Raw genomic sequence first — 17,862 nt, 5'->3', positions numbered from 1 at the left:
CCCAGACTTCAGATGATCTATAGACAGGAAAACCAACACCAGATCCCCTTGTGTCTTCTCACCTGGACTTGGGCCCTTACAGGCTTCGTCACATTTTGGGGCTGTCGGGAGAATCTGCTCAGAGGACAGAAGACAGCTAATGCTGACAGTCAGTCAGCTTTTCATCATGTGACAAAACACCAAGAAAAGTACCTTAAAAGAGGAGAGGTTTATTTTGGCTCTTGTTTTTGGAGAGTTCAGTCCATGGTTGGTTGGCCCTGCTATTCTGGGTCTATGCACAGTGCATCATGGCCAGAGTGTGTGGCTGAGGAGACCCATTCACCTCATGGCAGGTAGGAAGCCAAAACAAAGACAAGAAAGAACCAGAATCCCAGGATCTCCTTCAAGGCCATGCATCTCATGACCTCACTTCCTTCCACTAGGCCCCACCTTTTAAAAGTTCTACCTCCCAATGTCACCACAGACTAAGAACAAGCCTTCAGAATATGTGCCTTTGGGGATACTTAAGACCCAAACTATAAAGAGTCCGAGCTTTATCTGAAACCATTACCAGTCAGCCTTCTACAGATGCAGTAATAATGAAAAGGATGTACACTGTAAATTAACACAAGGCCTGAACACCTCAAAACTACTCAGGACACTCAGGGGAACATTGGAGATCTTTACAACGGGTCCAGCGGGGAAAGAGGGGGAAAGAGATATGATCTTTAGAAACAACAGCGTGAAGGGAAAGGAGCAAGGAGGAACTTAGTACTCTGTCAGACCAAGAACAACCAAGGCTAAAGGCCACCAACCCATCCTCTCCCAGCTCCACCCGCTTTAAAAAATAATCACACTTTGCCGTACGAGAAAGGAGCTTGTGAACCAGTATCTTACCAACCACTCCATCCTGCCTTCCTTACCCCTATGATGCAAAGGCCAAATCTTCACTCTTGCAAACTTCAAGAAGAAAAAGAAAGAAAAGGACCAAACATTTCAGTTAATATAAATTATCTCTCATCAAAAACAAAAAGTTAAATAAAACAGCTGGACCTTATGAGCTTTTATCATTCCTAAGGTAAGTTCATGTGGTTTCTGATTCTTCCTATGTTATTTTTCTTCTTTTATGTGCTTTGAGGCTGTGCTCATGTAGTTTTCTGTTCTTATAATACCTGTGTCCAGAATAGTAATGGCCTCCTAAATGAGTTGGAGGTGTCCTTTCCTCCTCTATTTTTTAAAAGACTTTTGCAGGTTTAGAATTATTTATCTCTTAACTGTCTTATAGACTCACCAGTGAAGTCATTTAGGACTGGAAATCTGATAGAAAATAGTCAATTAGAAGCACAACTCTTTTTATTAATTCATATTGGTTGCACAGAATAATGGGTTTATTTTGCACATGAATATAGCATGTACTTTGATCATTACCTCCCCATACTTCTCTCTCTTCTCCTCTCTATTCCTTTTCCTTCTGTAATAGTCTCCCTTTTAGCCAGGCACAACTGTAATCCCAGCACTTTGGGGGCTGAAGCAAGAGGATCCCTGTGAATTTGAGGCCAGCCTGGAGTACACAGTGAGACCTTGTCTCAAAAAATTCACCCTTCTACTTTCATTCTCTCCACTCACCTCTCTCTCTCTCCCTCTCTCTCTCTCTCTATCTCTCTCTCTCTCTCTCTCTCTATATATATATATATATATATGAAAGAAAACACATCATATTTGTCTTTATGAGTCTGATTTATTTTGCTTAACATGATGATCTGTTTTTCATCTTCCTGCAACAAGCACAACTTGTTTAATTACAGCCTTTTTCCCAAGAGTTTATCCATTTCATCAAAATTGCCAAGTGTGTCAGTCTGCACCTTGTTTTTATATTCCACTGCTGAGTGTCCAGGCTTTGGTGCTGTCATCGACGTCATATCTTCTTAATCCACACAGAGTTTTGCAAATTTATTGATCTTGAAATAAATTGATTCCAGTTTCACTGATTTTCTGTATTGTTGGTCCATTTTCTGGGCTTCACAGATTACCATTATTATCTCATTATTTCCTACCAGCTCCTTATCTGGGGATTCTCCTGCTGAGCTCGTAGGCTCCTCCTCCTTGTGCTGTGCCTGGAAGTCACCAGCAGACAGAATCAGGAGGAGTGTTGGCTCCCCTCATGGTTACTGCTCTCTCAGGTTCCCACTTTCATGGCAAGGACAAGTGGTCCACTGCCATCCAGTCCACAATCAAAGTTTTTTACACTGAGACATTAATTCCAGCCCTGGTTTCCCCCTTAGAATCAGAAGCAGAAACCATCATTTTCTTCCTGCAATTTCCAGAATCATCCCATGCTGCAGTTCTGGTGATCTTCATTACTGCCGTATGGCCTGTCCCACAGCCAAATGGTTCCCAAGGGCACTTGCCTCAGTCAGAATGCATCGAGAGTGCTCCTTTGATTCATAATGCTACAGGGGTGTGGGGCGGATTACCAGCACCCCCTTCCCATTGCCAAGAAACCCGGCCTTACAGTCTAGAACACAACCAGGCCTGGCCCAATTCCCGTTTCCCTAGGACCCTTTCTGACACCATGTCAGCACCAGCAAGGATGACCAAGAAATGACAGCTAATGAAATTTTGACAGGATGGATTTTTAAAGAATTGCTCACTAGAAGACTCAAAAAAGGTAAAAAAGAGTATGTGAAGGTTTATAGACAAAGCAGCTGAAGACTGGCCACCCCCAGAGTCAGGAAGCAAAGGGAAGAAAGAAAGGTTAATACTCAAAACTTATGGAGGGCAGGGAATGTAACTCTGGTGGAGCATCTGTCTGTCAAGCACGAGGCTCTGAGTTCGATTCCCCATACCAAAAAAAGAAAACCAGAACCTATGGTTTTCTCCCCAGACCTCTGAGGAAAAGCAGCCAACTAGCAGTGGCCAGTGTCTCAGATGGGAGACAAGGAGCTGGTTTTCCAAGTGCTGGGAAAACAAGCTGGAATCGGTGCTGCCTCCAGGCGAGGAAAGTCCCTGGGCAACTGACAGCAAAAAGAAGCAAAAGCCACAACAGGAAACAAAATTGGGATCGAGTAAGACCCCTCTCCCTCCAATCCTGTGGCTTCCTGCAGTGCTCCCTGTTGGCAGAGCCTTGCAGGAAGTGGCTGGGCGAGCCCAGGTGTGGTTTGCAGAGAGCCCCAGCCTATCTGGCTGACGACATGAGGCAAGGAAGGGCAGGCAGGTGCAGAGCTGGAAGACAAAAAGTTTTACAGACAGCACCAGGGGACATCAGGTGCCAGCACTACACCAACATTCAATGTCCTGAGTATGACTGCTGCTTATCAGTTTAAAGGAGGCTGGTGTTCTTAAGGGTGTCCACTGACACAAATAAAGGCAAAATGTCAAAGCTGGAAACTTGTTCCAACCTGGCTCTGCAAAAGATAGGTAGCTGGGTAGCAAGACGTGGGAAACTTTAACACGTAGCCATATTTGTGCTGTTCTAGCAGTTCTTCCTAAAGTTTGGGATTTTTGTTCCTAATATAAAACTGAGAATTGTTAAGACGCTGGCTCATGGAGAATCAAAAGCCGAAATATGCACTTGTCCTCTGCCTCTTTGTGGCAGCTGGGACCTCTTCCCGATGGCAGGGTAGCAGAGGGTACAGTTGGAAAGTGGATTTTTCCCTTTTCAGACAAGCAGGTATCACTGAATTCACAGGCTATCACTGAACATGAGTCTGGGGCTCCCCATCCTCCTTTGCCAGGAACTGTACGTGCAGCAGCCATCCTGCATCCCAGGGGCAAGAGGCTCACAGGAAAGAGGGCGCTGTCTGGGCTGCATCCCTCTGTTCCCAGCACATCCTGGGCCCTTACCGCCCTGCAGTCTGGAGGAACCGTGCCAGCAGCCTCTAGGCTCGGAAGAGGCACAAACACTTTCATGGCAAGGACAAGAGCCACTGCTGGCCTGGCACACGGCTGAGTGCTCCACATTATGGGTGGAGAGGAGTGGCCCCTAAAAGTCCCCCTGGGGTTGTGTCTCTGAGCCAGGAGGGCCAGTGAGGTCACTGCTTGGTCTAGCTCCACCCTGCGATCTCGTGGTTTCTTCTGATTGCCAGGCCTGCCTGGAAAGCTGCAGGGAGGATCGCAGCTTCTCTTGCTGTCCACACCTGAGCAGGATCCAAGCCAAACGGAGGAGCAGGTCCCCAGAGAGACTCCTCCTTCCCCAGCAGCCCCATCTCAGCCGGACACCATGTGACTCCGAGGGGCTGGCTGACGCTGGGCAGGAGCAGCCCACAGCTCTGGCGGCTGGAGCCCTCAGCCTGGGCAGCTCAGCTCCACAGCCAGGGCCTGAGGCAGGCAGGACCCAGCGGTGAGTAGCACTGGTCAGGGAGGGCCTTGGGGTCAGCCCAGTAACTCCTGGGCAGCCAAGCTCTTCTGCTGGCCGGGTGGGGGAGGGGCAGGTTCAGAGGACACACATCTTCCGCCCAAGCCTCCGCCCTCTGATCCAGGCCAGAGGAGGGCTCAGCTGAATAGCATCTCCCCTTCTGCTGGGTGACTCTCCTGCACTCTCTTGTGTCCCATGCTGCAGGTGGGGGCTGGACCTACTCTAAGGAGGGTCAAGGAGACAATCACACACCAGCACTTGTCCTGGGGCAGTGTCATGGCCCGTCGGTCCTGATTGTCCAGGGTGGGGCTTCCAAAGCCCATCTGCCAACAACAGAACCACGCCCGCACCCCTCTCAACCCTCTTGGGTTTGCTGACGACAGAGCCAAGGCTCGGCTTCCTACCTATTCTGTTTCTGCCCTCCTCTCCCTCCCCTCCGCCTCACAAGCTCCTCCACTCCCTGGGCTTCTGTGAGCCAGCATGAGGCCCCCACCTTCTGAGCACCCCCCAAGCCTCTAGTTGGGCAGACGGTCCACATAGCGTCCTGCTCAGCAAGGCACCAGTGGAGAGACCAGAGCGGTATCTTCACTGTCACCCACTCCAACCCTATCCTCCTCCACCCCGTCTGACCTCCTCTTGCCCTCACTCCCCCATCCATTGCTTTTGTTCCAGGCTTTCCCTGAGGCCCATGTGGCTGTGTCATCCTCAGCCAGCTGAGGGAGGTCCTTGGCAGCACAGTCCCCTGTAGGTACACAAGGTAAGAGAGAAGCTATCCTGGCAGTGGACAGGTGCCAAGCCCCCCCGGGGGGGAGCTCACAGGCCTGGGAAAGCTCACTCAGTCCTGAGGCCAGAGCTTCCCTTGGTCCCAGGTCCTCTTCAAGCTGGATAGACAGGACTGCACAGTTGGGATGGAGGTCCCTGTCAGTGGACTTAAGATATTCCCAAACTGAACTCTGGCCCTCCCCTGGCTGGAGTGTGTGGCAACCCTGCCCAGGAGGGGAAGCATCTGTCCTGATCTTGTCCCAATTGTGATGGCAGGGATTCCCATAGCCCCAGTCAGGGTCTCCTGACAGGTGACAGCCCACGCAGAGCCACCTTACCAACCAGGCCCTGCTGGTGGCGACAGAGCACCCTACCAGAAGTGGGGTTGTTTTTTCCACCCAGGGCTTAGTCCCACCCTGATGTCTTCCCAAGCTGAGTGATCCAGAATGGACCTGGGAGGTGGGCAGCTTCCTAGAGTGGCAGGATCCAGGTGGCCTCTCCACTGAGCACCCACCCAAATCCTGTCATTTCACCCTGGTCAAGTTACAACAGCAGAGTCTGGACAGGAAGAGGTGATCAGGACCTGGGCCGCTGTGCTCAGTATATGGCCCCTCTCTAAGGCCAGCTTCAGCCCTGAGTCCCATCCCTACCCCATCACCTGCATTGCCACTGCCCCTCCCATCCTGGAGGGAGAAAGCAGGAGATTCAATCACGGCCTCGAGGTGGGAGCCATCTTGGCACCCGCTCACCTCCTCTTGGGTAACCAGAGGACCAGCCACCACTGAGGCAGGACGGGGGCACCCAGGCTTCAGCCCCAGCCACAGCCAGCCTCTGAGGAGAGGCAAGACCCTGTGCCATCTCCCCAACTGTGGGCACCAAGAGCTTGGATCACAGGTAGCAGGATGGGGACAGCTCATCACAGGTGATGGGACAGGACAGGTAGCCACATGAGGCTGGATGACAGAGGTTCCCAGATGGGGACCGGTGACTGCATTTGGGCCTCAGGCTGACTTCTGGACAGCCCTGTAAGGTTCAGTATTTCACTGTGTCCCTGGCAAAGCTGCAGTGATGTGCCAGGAACTGAGGGCCAGGCAGGACTTGTGGAGCTGAGCCCCTTTGGCACACAGGGCCCCAGGGAGCTTACCACATGGGGGCAGGGGCAGCAGGAGGCTAGGGCTCCACCCAGCTACACATCAGGCAGGTCCCCCTTCTCCTCTTTGGGACAGAGAGTGACAGATAGAGAAGAAGGAGCCTCCCAAGTTTCAAGAGTCTTGGAGTCGAGTCAGGGGGCAGCAAGGATGTGGCAAGTGGAGGGAAAGAGGGTTCTAGGGCTGTGACCATGGCCACGTAGTAGTCAAGCTGGAGAATCCAGAGCCCACTGGCCACAGCCCCACTCAGGATGTCATTAGGATGATGACAAGTTGTCCCTCCAGGGTCACTCCACTCATTGGGCACAGCCCTGCCTTTGACTTTCAAAGGAGACCCGACTCAAGGATCTGCAGGAGCCACAGAGGTCTCGGCCCTCGTCCCCACATCTCCCCAGCAATGTCCGCCTGGCCTGCTGGGACCACCCCCAGAGATAGCTTGGGAGCTTTGGGAGCTCAGGGAGACCCAGCTTCATGTGCATTCGACAGGGAGGGAAGGGCAGTCAGGTGATGGGAGTGGACATAGGAGAAGGGTGCCTCCTTCGGGAGATCTCACACATACACACATGCCAACCCTTAGCTCCCCTTCTCCTCAGAAGTGGGCAGGACTAGGGCGCAGGCTCCTGAGCCTAGAACTCAGATGTCATTGTTGCTGCAGGGGTGCCAGAGACAGAAAGCCCGGTAAGCACTCAGCCTCCCGGCCTCCCACAGACCTCACACTTGGCTGACGATGGAGCTGAAAGAAGCCCCACGGCAAGCGGGCTTCCCCCACAGTGTCCAGGAGGATGTGGCCTTCAACCTGGCCATCCTGTCCCTCACTGAGCTCCTCAGCCTGGGTGGACTGCTGAGCAATGGCGTGGTCCTTTGGCTGCTTGTCCGCAATGCCTTCCGGAACCCCTTCTCCATCTACCTCCTGGACGTGGCCTGCGCAGACCTCGTCTTCCTCAGCTGCCACATGGTGGCTGTCGTCTCTGACTTGCTGCCTGGCCAGCTGGGCCTCCCAGGCGCCATCCAGACCATCCTGACCACACTCCGTTTCCTCTGCTACATCGTAAGCCTGAGCCTGCTGGCAGCCATCAGCATGGAGCAGTGCCTGGCCACGTTCTTCCCGGCCTGGTACCTGTGCCGCCGCCCACGCCACATGACCACCTATGTATGTGCGTTCATCTGGGCGTTCTGCCTGCTTCTGGACCTGCTGCTCACTGGGGCCTGCACCCTGTTCTTTGGGGAATCCAGCAGCCACCTGTGTTGGACACTGTGGGTGATGCTGGCAGCCCTGCTGGCTGCACTGTGCTGTGCCATGTGTGTGTCCAGCCTGCTGCTCCTGCTGAGGATGGAGCATGGTCCGCAGGGGCACCAGCCCCGTGGCTTCACTGCCCTGGTCCTCCTGGCCGTCCTTCTCTTTCTCTTCTGCGGCCTGCCCTTCGGCATCTTCTGGCTGTCCTGGAACCTGCACTGGCACATCCCCCACTACTTCTACCACCTCAGCTTTCTCACCGCTGGCATGCACAGTGCAGCCAAGCCTGCCATCTACTTCTGTCTGGGCAGCGCTCCTGGTCGGGGGCTGCGAGACCCCCTCCGGCTGGTGTTCCAGCGGGCGCTGGGGGACGAGACCGAGCTGAGGGCCAGGAGGGAGGCCTCCCACAGGGGCCTCATGGAGGTGACTGCCTAGGTCCTGTAAGTGCTGACTGCCGCTCCAACCTGGGGGGCCTGGGAGAGCTGCCAGAGTGGGATCAGGAAGACTTCGTTGATGACCTGGTCCCACTCCCTGTGCCTTTCCCCTCCCTGTGCACCAGGCTCACAGGAAGTTGCTAGAAAGGCCAGACTGGAAGTCAGGTCTCTAGAGACCCTAGGAATGTGCTTTTGAGGAAACCTCTGGATGCCTTCTCATGCTCAGGAACTTGTGAGAGCTGCTGAGCTACGTGCACATTCCTCTGATACAGAGGAGACAGAGAAGGGATAGGCAGGCCAGTTGCCAGCCAGGCAGCAGGTCCAGACCAACTTGCACTAGCCCGCCCTTCCTCCCCTCCTGCTAGCCGCAGGCACCTCCACGGCAGAGCACAGCTTGGCCCACCTCCGTTCCTTGCCCCTCCCTCTGCTGCAGGCTACCACGTTCCCAAAACTGGAGGCTGGCTTAGGCCAGGTGAAGGAGAGACTCAGGAAGCCCTCGGGGGCAAGGCCACTGAAAAGAAGGTCCTGCAGACCCCTATACCTCAGCCTGTAAGCAGAGTCTGCCTGACTCCTGGTGAGGACCAAAGCAGAGTAGGCACCTGGTCCACGGTGAGAGACAAGCGGTCAACTGAACCCTGTAGAAGCCAGGGCAGACCAAGACTCTGCTGCACCGGTGGGACAGATGCTATAGGCAGCAGCAGTCACTGTGCCTGGTGACAGGGCATGCCCTCTGGGCTCCTGTGAAGTGCTATGAATGTGGACCCTCAGGATGCCATCTGTTCCAGTGCTGCCCAAAGCCCAATGTGCCACACTATCCACAGTGGCCAGCAGCATCCTTGTGACCATGTTGTCATCAGGGGCTTAAGCAGGAAAATGGAGAGATCTCCAGTCTCAATGAGCTCTCAGACAAGCCTTGGCATGGACAGGGTTCTCTGAGGTTCCACCCAAATGGCTGCAGAGATTCCTTCCCGTTAAAATTTTCTTGCAGAGGGACACATGGAGAAGCTCAGAGATGGGCTTTTAGAAGTTCATGGGGCTGCTGTTTAAGGCCGTGAGACGGGGCCTGGACAATGCAAACCTTGCCCAGAGCTTCAGAAAAGCCGGCAGCCATTGAGATCCCTTGGATCCCAAGGTGAAGGATGCTGTGTGGGCAGAGGGCCGCTGAGGGCAGAAGGCCCCTCAGTCCAGCCCACAGCTGGAGTAGCCCTGCCCACTGGCAGCCGCCCCACCCTGCAGGACGGAGCCCAGATCTTCAGCACCTGGATAGCTCCCCACTGCACCTCTGCCCAGCAGGCTTCTCCACAGCAGGTGGGAGCTGCCCTGATGCAGGCAGGGGTCACAGAATGAGCCCAGAGCCACCCGCCCAGGAGCCTGCTCATGGCATGAGTAGCTAAGAGTGGGGGCCAGAGCCCACTTGCCTGTGCCGAACCCAGCTTGCTGCCGCCCCCATGTCACTGTGGGTGAGCTACTCGATCTCCCTAAGCCTCTGCTTCCTCATCTGTGAAACAAGAGCCAAGGGACTTCATACCTGCAAAACAGTTTGAAGCATGTCCAGCATCTTGCAAGTCCCAGTAGAGTTTCGTTGTCACAACACTCCAGGTCCGGTGTGAATCTTAACCCGGGCTACGGGGCCCGAGAAGGGTCCCCTTTGATTTCTGTAAGAGCCTCTGTGCCTCGAGGTGGAAGGACCTTCGCTCTCAGCCACGATGCAGCTTGTCACTCTGACTCTGAATCACCTACCCCTACCCAGCATCCCGGGGTCAGCTGCTCCGCCCTTAGCACCTTACACGGGCAGTGCTGGGCTGCATCCAGGCCTTTGTCCTAGGGTACATCCCTGGCAGGTCTGGGTCCAGGAATCCTGGCAGCTGCGTTCACCAAGGGCCTTATCTCCTCCCAGTGCCCCCTGAGAGCCTGCCTGGCCCTCTGTCTCCACTTCCAGGACAGTATCATCACTGGGGAAAGGAGAGCAGGAAAGGAAGTGGACTGTCCGTAAATCCTACTCTTAGCGCTGGACACCCATTCTGTCAGACCCAAGAAGGACCAGGAGAAAAAACGCAAATTGATCTCACAGGTATTCCTCTTGCCAAAATCCTTTTAGTAATGTGGAAAAGGGTTCCCATTTTACAGATGAGAACCCTGAGTCTCAGAGGGGCTCGGTGACAGCCCTTAACTATCCAGAAGCTGTCACTGCCTGAAGTCAGTTCCTGGACCCCTTGTCCGCAGTGCCCACCTTGCTGGACTGAGGCTGACTCAGGAGCCCCCACCCACTTCTTCTCAGGCCCCTTTGCCTCATCTGAGGTACAGATAGGCCTGAAACCCTTGGGGCACCCTCTCCCAGAGAGCCAACTCTCAGCATCCAAGCATTTGAGGGCAGCTCTAAATTCCTCCCATCTGGCCTCATGGGTCTCCTTGGAAAGATCCCATTCCCTCCACCCCATCCCGAGTGTGGCAACAGGCACGTGGCCCCATGGCCAACTTCTGCATAGAATCTATCTGCTCAGCCCCATCTTGAGATCTGGCACACAGGGGCGCACTGGGAGCAGGTGACCATCCACCAGGTCCAAAGCTGAGATTCCAGGCCCCGGCCAGACAGGCCCAGCCTTGACCCCCACCCACCATCTTGCTCACATCCCCCCAGCTGCCCCTCTTCTGCTCCTAGAGCCAACAAAGCCCAACCTGGGAACCCTGGCCAGCTCGGCTCCAGGCTTTACCCTGCATGACCCTGAGGCTGAATGCTCCAAGGCGGACCCTTTTTGGACTCTCAAATAAAGTCAGAGCTGGGGTGGCTCAAGGCCCAAAAATGACAAGGCCTACGGGCCAGGCCAGTATCCAACCTGACCCACCCACCTCAGGACTCAGAACCCACTGGGGCTTCGCTGGCAGGACAGAGTTCTTGGGAACAAGATGTCACTGCTGGTGCAGCCAGGCATTCCAGGACACCTCTGTAACCCTGGTCCCCTATCCAGGCCCTGCAGAGAGGGCTGTTGGGGCCCCAGGCCTGTGCTTGCAAGGACAGGGAACTGGACCTGGCAGCCAGTGGCCCAGGAAGACACCCTCTCCCCACCTCCACCCCTGCTGTGCTCAGATGCAAGTGGGAACGTTGTCCCTTTCCTGGTCCCGTTTGCACTGTGGAGGCCTCGCTCACTCCTCAGCTATTTCCTGATCATAGAAGTTGGAAAATACAGCTGAATGGTCAGCCTGACATGTGTAGTCAGCCGCGGTCTTGTGTTATCACGAGCTGTGTTATTGTCCCCACCCCAGAGCCTCGCATCCCAGACACCGAGTCCTACCCACTCTGCCCAGGCTCTAGGGGGGCCATTCTTAGAGCCCAAGGGCCATGGGGAGGGGGTTTCTGCTTGGCCATCCTGCTTCCCCTAGTGGCCTGTAGACTGTGTTAGGCTCAGTTCATTTGACAACAGGATGTTTTTCCTTCAAACCATGAGGTCACATTAGTGACAAAAGCCAGCAGGAGCTGAGCCTACTCTGCATTGGGCAGTGGCTCGCAGGTGTAGCATGCAAAATGTCACATTACCTTTGTGGTAACCTGCAGCTTCAGGGGTGGGGGCCCCAGCCTAGAGGGGTCAGGACCCTCTGCTTCCAGGAGGAGAATAGAAGAGGGAGAGGAAGAGGAGGAGGAAGAGGAAGAGAAGGAGGAAGAAGAGGAAAAGGAGGAGATGAAAACAGCCAGCTCTTGAAGCTCCCTTCCCTGCCCAGTGAGACCTCCACTCAGGAAGGAGGAAGTCAGAGAGAGCTGGCCCTTGGCCCAATTGCATCTCAACAGCTCCTCCTCCCCATGTCAGCTGAGTGTTTGTTTTCTGCTTCCTTGGTGTTCTGGCCCTTGGGGCTTCACTGACTTGAGGGAGTGACACACACATAGCCAACTCCTAGAGTTGTAAGCCACTTCTTCCTGCCTCTGCACCCCTTTGTCAGGACACTGGGCACCATAGTCCTACCCTCATCTTCCTGAGCAGGAACCAGGTACCAGAGACAGCCCCCAGGACTCACAGCCCAGAAACGATCAAGCTGGCCTATCCCAAATTCACTTAACCTCCTACCCTCCCTTCCTGTGAAAGCCACAATTCCTTCCCTACCCCCTGCCTCCCTACCTCTGACTTCTGATTAATCCCCTTGCTTTCCCATGTTGCTCTTCGCATGTTGGTGTTTGGGGTGAGAGTCCAGGTGTTGGGTCAACCCCAGTTCCAGTGGACCAAGAACAGCTTGAAGGCATTCAGGCCTGTGTGCTCTGAGAGATGGAAAGGGGGCCCAGGGGTTATGTCACACCCAGGCAAACAGGGTGGGGGGTGTTCTGGGGACAAGAGATGGGGGTGATCCATCAGGAGGGTGGCAGGCCTGGGCCACCTGAGGACTGGGCCTTACAAACTTGGCCTTTGAAAGTCAAGTGCAGTGGCACTGAGACCCAGGAGGGGTGGCTCAGCCCAGAACTCCAGACCACGCAGGATGAGCATTACCACACGGCACTGGCCAATAATTTGGGTTAAAGAAATGGTTTCCAAACCCAATTTGTTTTTAGAAATATTAGAGCAAACAGCACCTTTTTGGATGTGATTCCTGATGTGTTGAGCCCAAGTGTTCTGTGTATTCCCAGTCAGGAATCACAAGACAAAATCCCCAAAGGAGCCAAGGCATTTCAAGTTACGTTATTCTGCAGAAGAAAATTTGGAAAAGCATCCATCGAGGGCTGGGACCCCTGGTCTGTGCAGGCAGACAGAATAGTTAGGGGGCTGCTCTGGAAGGTGTGGGGCCACCTCTACAGAATGCCCCTGGAAGTCCTGGCTCATTGTGGAACAAGTCCCAAGCCAGCACCTACTGTAGCTGGACACTGAGCTTCCCTAAATGGCCCATCCAATGTGAGGAGCAAAGGAACCCGAAGCACAGAGAGGTTAGGGTATTTTCTCAAGGCCACACAGCCAAAAAGTGTCAGGTCAGGAGCAGCTTCAAGGTCGGCCCCTCTTGTTCCTGGCTCATGAGTGCCTCTTTAGCCCCCGTAGGATGCTGGGAGCTGCCTCACATCAGTGGAGCAGCTAGAAATGTAGTGCAGGCCCTGCTAGACCCAGAGTCCCCAGACAGCTCCCTCTCCCACTCAACCCAGGTGCGGTGAGTTCAGGGGCTGCACAGGTGTGGAGTCAGCTTCGCATGACTGCGACCATCTTGAGCTGCAATCATCGTGTCTCTCCTGAGTGATTCTAGTCAGGTTTCCTGCATCTTTTCCCAGCACATATCCCAAAGGTTGATACACAGAGCTTTGCAACTAGACCTTTTGCAGGGATGTGCCCAGTTCTTCAATATTATCTTAGGATAGGGTACATTCCAGCAAGAATGAAATCACTTTTGTCCTGACCAATAAATATGCCCCTCTCCCTGACCCAAGTTGCAGGCATCCAACCGGTCTTGCAGCTACATAAGGATCATGCTTCTGTCAGTAAGACCCCAATAAATTTCACTCTGTGCAACCCTGGCTCTGTCTGCTTTTCTTTGTTTTTTGCTTTGTTTTGTTTTGTTTTGTTTTGTTTTTGAGACAGGGTCTCACTATGTAGTTAGGACTGACCCGTAATTCACTATGTAGCCCAGGCTGGTCTCGAACTCACAGATTCTCCAGTCTCAGCCTCCCGAGTGCTGGGAGTACAGGCATGCACCACCATGCCCTGCTGCCTCTCTTTCTTTGGTGTTACAGCACCTTGGACTCTGTCCTTATACCCTGGGGTGGGGCTATTCTGAAGTGGTTGGCAAGCTGACTGGGAGATCCAGGAAAGGGATAAAGGGAAAGCTTCATCTTCGGGGAAAGTCAGTCATGACTTGGCCACCTAATTCCCTGTGGGAGGGGATGGTCAGATGTTAAATGCTTGCATCCCACTGCAAGGGTACCAGGACCCCCCTGAAATCACTGTGTTCAGAGCTGCTGTTTGCTAACTCCCTCTTACCCCAGTGCATCAGGAAATGCCGCATTGTGCCACTGCAGAGGGACGGCCACTGCTGTGGGCATTAGACGGGAAGAGATACATGTCTCTCCACCTCCCTCCTAGCCTCTAACCCAGCTGAGATTTGGAAAAGTAAGCCACAGGGCTAGACACCTGGACCTGCAGTTCTGAGCAGCTGGAGGGAGGGAGGACAGCTGGAAGACTCAAATGGGACGCAGAGAACTGGAGTCCTTGGGAGAGAGGGGATGAGGAAAACCCCGAGACTGAGGTGAGAGAGAATGGGCTCCCTGCTCGTGAACCTGGCCTTTTCATTACACCATCAACACAATGCAAAGCACAGGCGCAGCGTGCACACGCTGTGGGACAGACTACTCGGGTTTGTACTGCGGCAGAGGTGGTGGATGTTGCAGGACCTTGTGGGCCTCTGATGCCCCGCTGGTGAGATCCCAGGATGTGGGAGGGGTGGCATGTTCCTGGTGAGACATGAAGTCGACAAGATGAGTACTACTTCCTCTCACTTGGCCCTGATACAGAGCCCGCAAGGTGCCAGCCAGATCCAAGGAAACCATTCCCGCACAGGTTGGATCATTTTAAGCCTGAAGGAAGCATGGCCAAATGAGGGTACCTGCCAGGCCAGGAACCCCACGGAAGGGCACAGAGAAATCCCAAGAAGTTCTGCCAGATTTGTGCATGTGACAGGCTACAGGTGACTCGAGGACCTAAAGCCATTTTCATGGCTGGAATGAAAAACAAACTATTAATAAATGCCCTGGAGGACTCTTTCCTCTCTCTCCTCAGGATATCTGTGAGTGGGCAGAGCTACTGCTGATCCAGGACAAGGTCCCACATGTCACAAAGCCTGACAGAAAAGAGAAACAGATAAAACAGTCCGATAACTAGAAAGCAGGTGTGGTATGATTGGTTTCGTGCTGGTACCCAGAGAAAGGCAGATGAATTCCTATGTACTCTGAGTCACCCTGTGGGAGAACAGCAGGAATTCCTGTGCTCTGGCTCTGCCAGATGCTCCCAGTGGACTCCCCCCAACCCAGTCCATGTAACTAAGGGCGAGGCCAAGGCCACCACGGAGTTAGGGTCATGGGTTGGCCAGAGACCTCATGCAGAACTCAGTCCACCAGTCCTAGAAGGACAAGGGGAAGACCATCGCCCTGGTAAATCTGGTGCTGATTGTACACTGATCGCAGTACCCTATGGTATATTCTGGGGTCCTGGGCAGTTACAGATCAGGATGGAGTGAAATCAACAAAGTAAAACAAGACATATTAAATCTAGGAGTTGGGGGAGGACCCCTCTCTCCATAATTGGTGATGATCTGGTCCCTGAGAACATTATGGGATGGGTATTCCACAAGGAAAGACCTTAGAGACCACCGAGGGAAGAGTTAGACTCCAAGTTGGGGTAGTAAAGTCAGTATTGAAGGGGAAGCAACTTGGGATCCCGCCCGATGGAAAAGGAAAGTCAGGGAACGGCAACTGCCCCGGGTAGCACAGGCAGACAGGTACCTGAAGAATCAGAACATACAAGAATTAAGATGAGCTGGGATTTTTTAAAAAACCTGACTGCAGTGTGAAACTTGTCTGGCCAATAACAAAGCCAGATGGGACTTGAAGAATGTCTTCTAGAGGAAATTAAGTAAATGACCCCTCCTAGCCATGCTGCAGAGGCTGACATGGCCCAGGCCCCAGCTGGAGTGTCTTCCTCCGGGCTCTGTGTGTTCTGCTCTAGACTGGGCTTGTGGCTTCTCAGCCTTCCTTTGAAGCTGGACTCACAAGACCAGTTGACCTTCACACAAAAGGGAAGGGAGTGGACACTCCTTGGGACACCTGCACAGCCCTCCTATCTGTCACAGCATGATGGCTGTGAACCACCCTCTCTCATTCCCTACCGACATGACTTGATGCCGTGTTGCTGGCTCGTGCCAGCCAGTGGAGATGACGCTCAGTGATGGGCTATCATGGTTGATGGTGCACTTGTCCACGCACAAGTGGGTGGCCCGAGGCCCTGCGTATCTCCTCACGGGGGTCTAGTCAGGTGACACCTGTTAGATCCCTGGCACAGCGCAAGAACAAGTTCTTACCCACTCTGTCCCCACTATGGGGCAGGACGCACAGCCCCTCACAGGGCTCCTGGCTCACTGGTGGTCCATGGAACTCACAGGCAGTAGGGTTGGTAGAGAGGAAGAACAGCTTATGAGAGCAGATGTTGGCCCTATTGGGCAAGCCTCCCTTGGCCAGCTACACTGAAATCCACAGAGGAGTGTTGACAAACATAAACACCCACTGGGCTGGCATGCCTGCCCTTTACAAGAGCCTGGGGCCTCCAGTCCTGCCCAAAGGCCATTGTGTCCCAGCTGTGCAGCCAGGTGGTGCGCTGCCACAGCTCAGACACAGACAGAGAGCACTGCTGCTGTCACACCACAAGCATTAAATCCAAGAGAGTCCCCACTGACTCAGTGGGGTCTGGGGTCTTGTCCCTCTGAGTGGATCAGCTGTTCCTCACCACAATATGAAGAAACTCCAGTCCTCCCAACTCAGCATTGATCCTGTTGGACTCTGGGCCTCACTCCTTGAGTGGGATAAAGGAAATCCTTCAGAGTTCTGCCGTTGGCCTTCTGGCCTGTCATCAGTTTCGCCACTCATGAGGAGCCTATTCTATTACCCAGCACATGTAATGTGTCCAGCACCCAGTCCCCTGCTGTGCTGCCCCCTGGATTGTCTTCCTGGATGGAAGATTTACCTTGACAAGCTCCCATCAAACATTTTAAGTTTTGCCCATAGTTTTGGACTTCTGCTGAGCCTGTTGTCTCCTTTGCTGCTCACAAAACCACAGCTGTCTTGCAACAGACCCATCCCTCCTGTGGGTGTGCCAAGCTGTGACAGTGAACTGATTGGTCAATTTGAGTAAGAAGTGCCCAACTACATTGCATTGCGAGGTGTGGCTGAGGGGTTTACATGAAGACACAGACCCACCCTGGGAAGGCTTGTGATTTGAATGCTATAAAAGGGAAACAAAGAAGGAAGGCTTGCTTGTTTCTTCAGAGGAGCTCTGGTCTTCCTCTTTACCTCAGATGTCATCCCCTGGCTTCCATGCACTCTTCAGTCTTTCACCGTAGACCCTTCACCCTCCTGAAACGGATGCCCATGGGACACTACAGGGAGCTCTAGGCGTTGGACTGGATCCTTCGGGTCTCCAGTGCACAGACAGACCTTTTGTACTTTTCCACACCCAACTCTGTGGGAGGCCATTGTAAGTCAATCTTATACATTTTTATATATATTTGCGTATCTTGCATTCAATCTGTTTCTCTAGTAAGCACTGACTGATACACTTGCTCAGCACCTGGGTGTCTGGACCGCTTTTTCCATTTCACCCGGACTACCTTGGAAGGTATCTCCTATCCAAGGACAAGACTAAAAGGTTCTAATAAACATATATGGGAGGAAGCCAAACACCCCAAACACCAGAGACACAACCAGTTTCAACGTAACCCAGTGACTAACAACAAGTACCATAAGGAACCCAGGCTCTGGCTCTCCATTTAACCAGGTCCCCATGTAAGAGCCTATGTGGAATTATGCTAAATTTCAGGGATAAAGAAACTGAGCACTCACGTAATGGAAGACTCAAACATATTTGGGATGGATGCCTATGGACGGCCCCAAGTGTGAGCACTTGAGTCAGCCAGCACTGTGTTGGGAATGAGCTAACTATACCAAGGACCCTGAGCTCAATTTCCCAAGACCCATGGTTGGACACCAGGTGGTCAGTGTGGCAGCACACCATGCCTTAAAGATGGGGATAGGTTTGCACCAATGGATGTGGTAGCCTGGTATTGTATCAAAAAAAGACCCGGTGGCTATGGGGAACAAACAGGTGCCTCGATATCCCAAGTTGGTTTGCTGCCTTGGACGCTGCTTCCCACTGGACAAGTGACCTTGTAGCAACTCCCCACATAGTGTTAAGGCTCCTCATAGGCTCAGGCTCATCACAGAAGAGA

General features: G+C 53.5%; 1 protein-coding gene across 3 annotated transcripts; it reads left to right on the top strand.

Annotated features, from left to right (window-relative positions):
- The first annotated feature begins 4,066 nt into the window (after positions 1–4,066).
- Positions 4,067–13,374, top strand: Mrgpre (MAS related GPR family member E). Of its 3 annotated transcripts, XM_033756677.1 has the most exons (4): positions 4,067–4,318; positions 4,538–4,636; positions 5,006–5,090; positions 6,899–13,374. In XM_033756677.1, exon 4 carries the CDS (start codon positions 6,971–6,973, stop codon positions 7,910–7,912), a length of 942 nt encoding a protein of 313 aa, XP_033612568.1. In that variant the 5' UTR covers positions 4,067–4,318; positions 4,538–4,636; positions 5,006–5,090; positions 6,899–6,970; the 3' UTR covers positions 7,913–13,374. The 3 variants fall into 3 exon arrangements, with proteins under 3 accessions (XP_033612568.1, XP_033612567.1, XP_033612569.1); XM_033756676.1 differs by lacking the exon at positions 4,538–4,636; XM_033756678.1 differs by lacking the exons at positions 4,538–4,636; positions 5,006–5,090.
- Positions 13,375–17,862: the final 4,488 nt, after the last annotated feature.

This window comes from Fukomys damarensis, unplaced genomic scaffold, assembly GCF_012274545.1.
Source record: "Fukomys damarensis isolate Sample0158 unplaced genomic scaffold, DMR_v1.0_HiC HiC_scaffold_27, whole genome shotgun sequence".
NCBI lineage: Eukaryota > Metazoa > Chordata > Mammalia > Rodentia > Bathyergidae > Fukomys > Fukomys damarensis.
The sequence above is the reverse complement of the archived record's forward strand: the minus strand, read 5'-3'. Positions and strand labels throughout refer to the sequence as shown.

What these genes read in the sequence shown, in the direction of transcription:
- Mrgpre (XM_033756678.1), top strand. Translation starts at nt 6,971, where the DNA reads ATGGAGCTGAAAGAAGCCCCACGGCAAGCGGGCTTCCCCCACAGTGTC.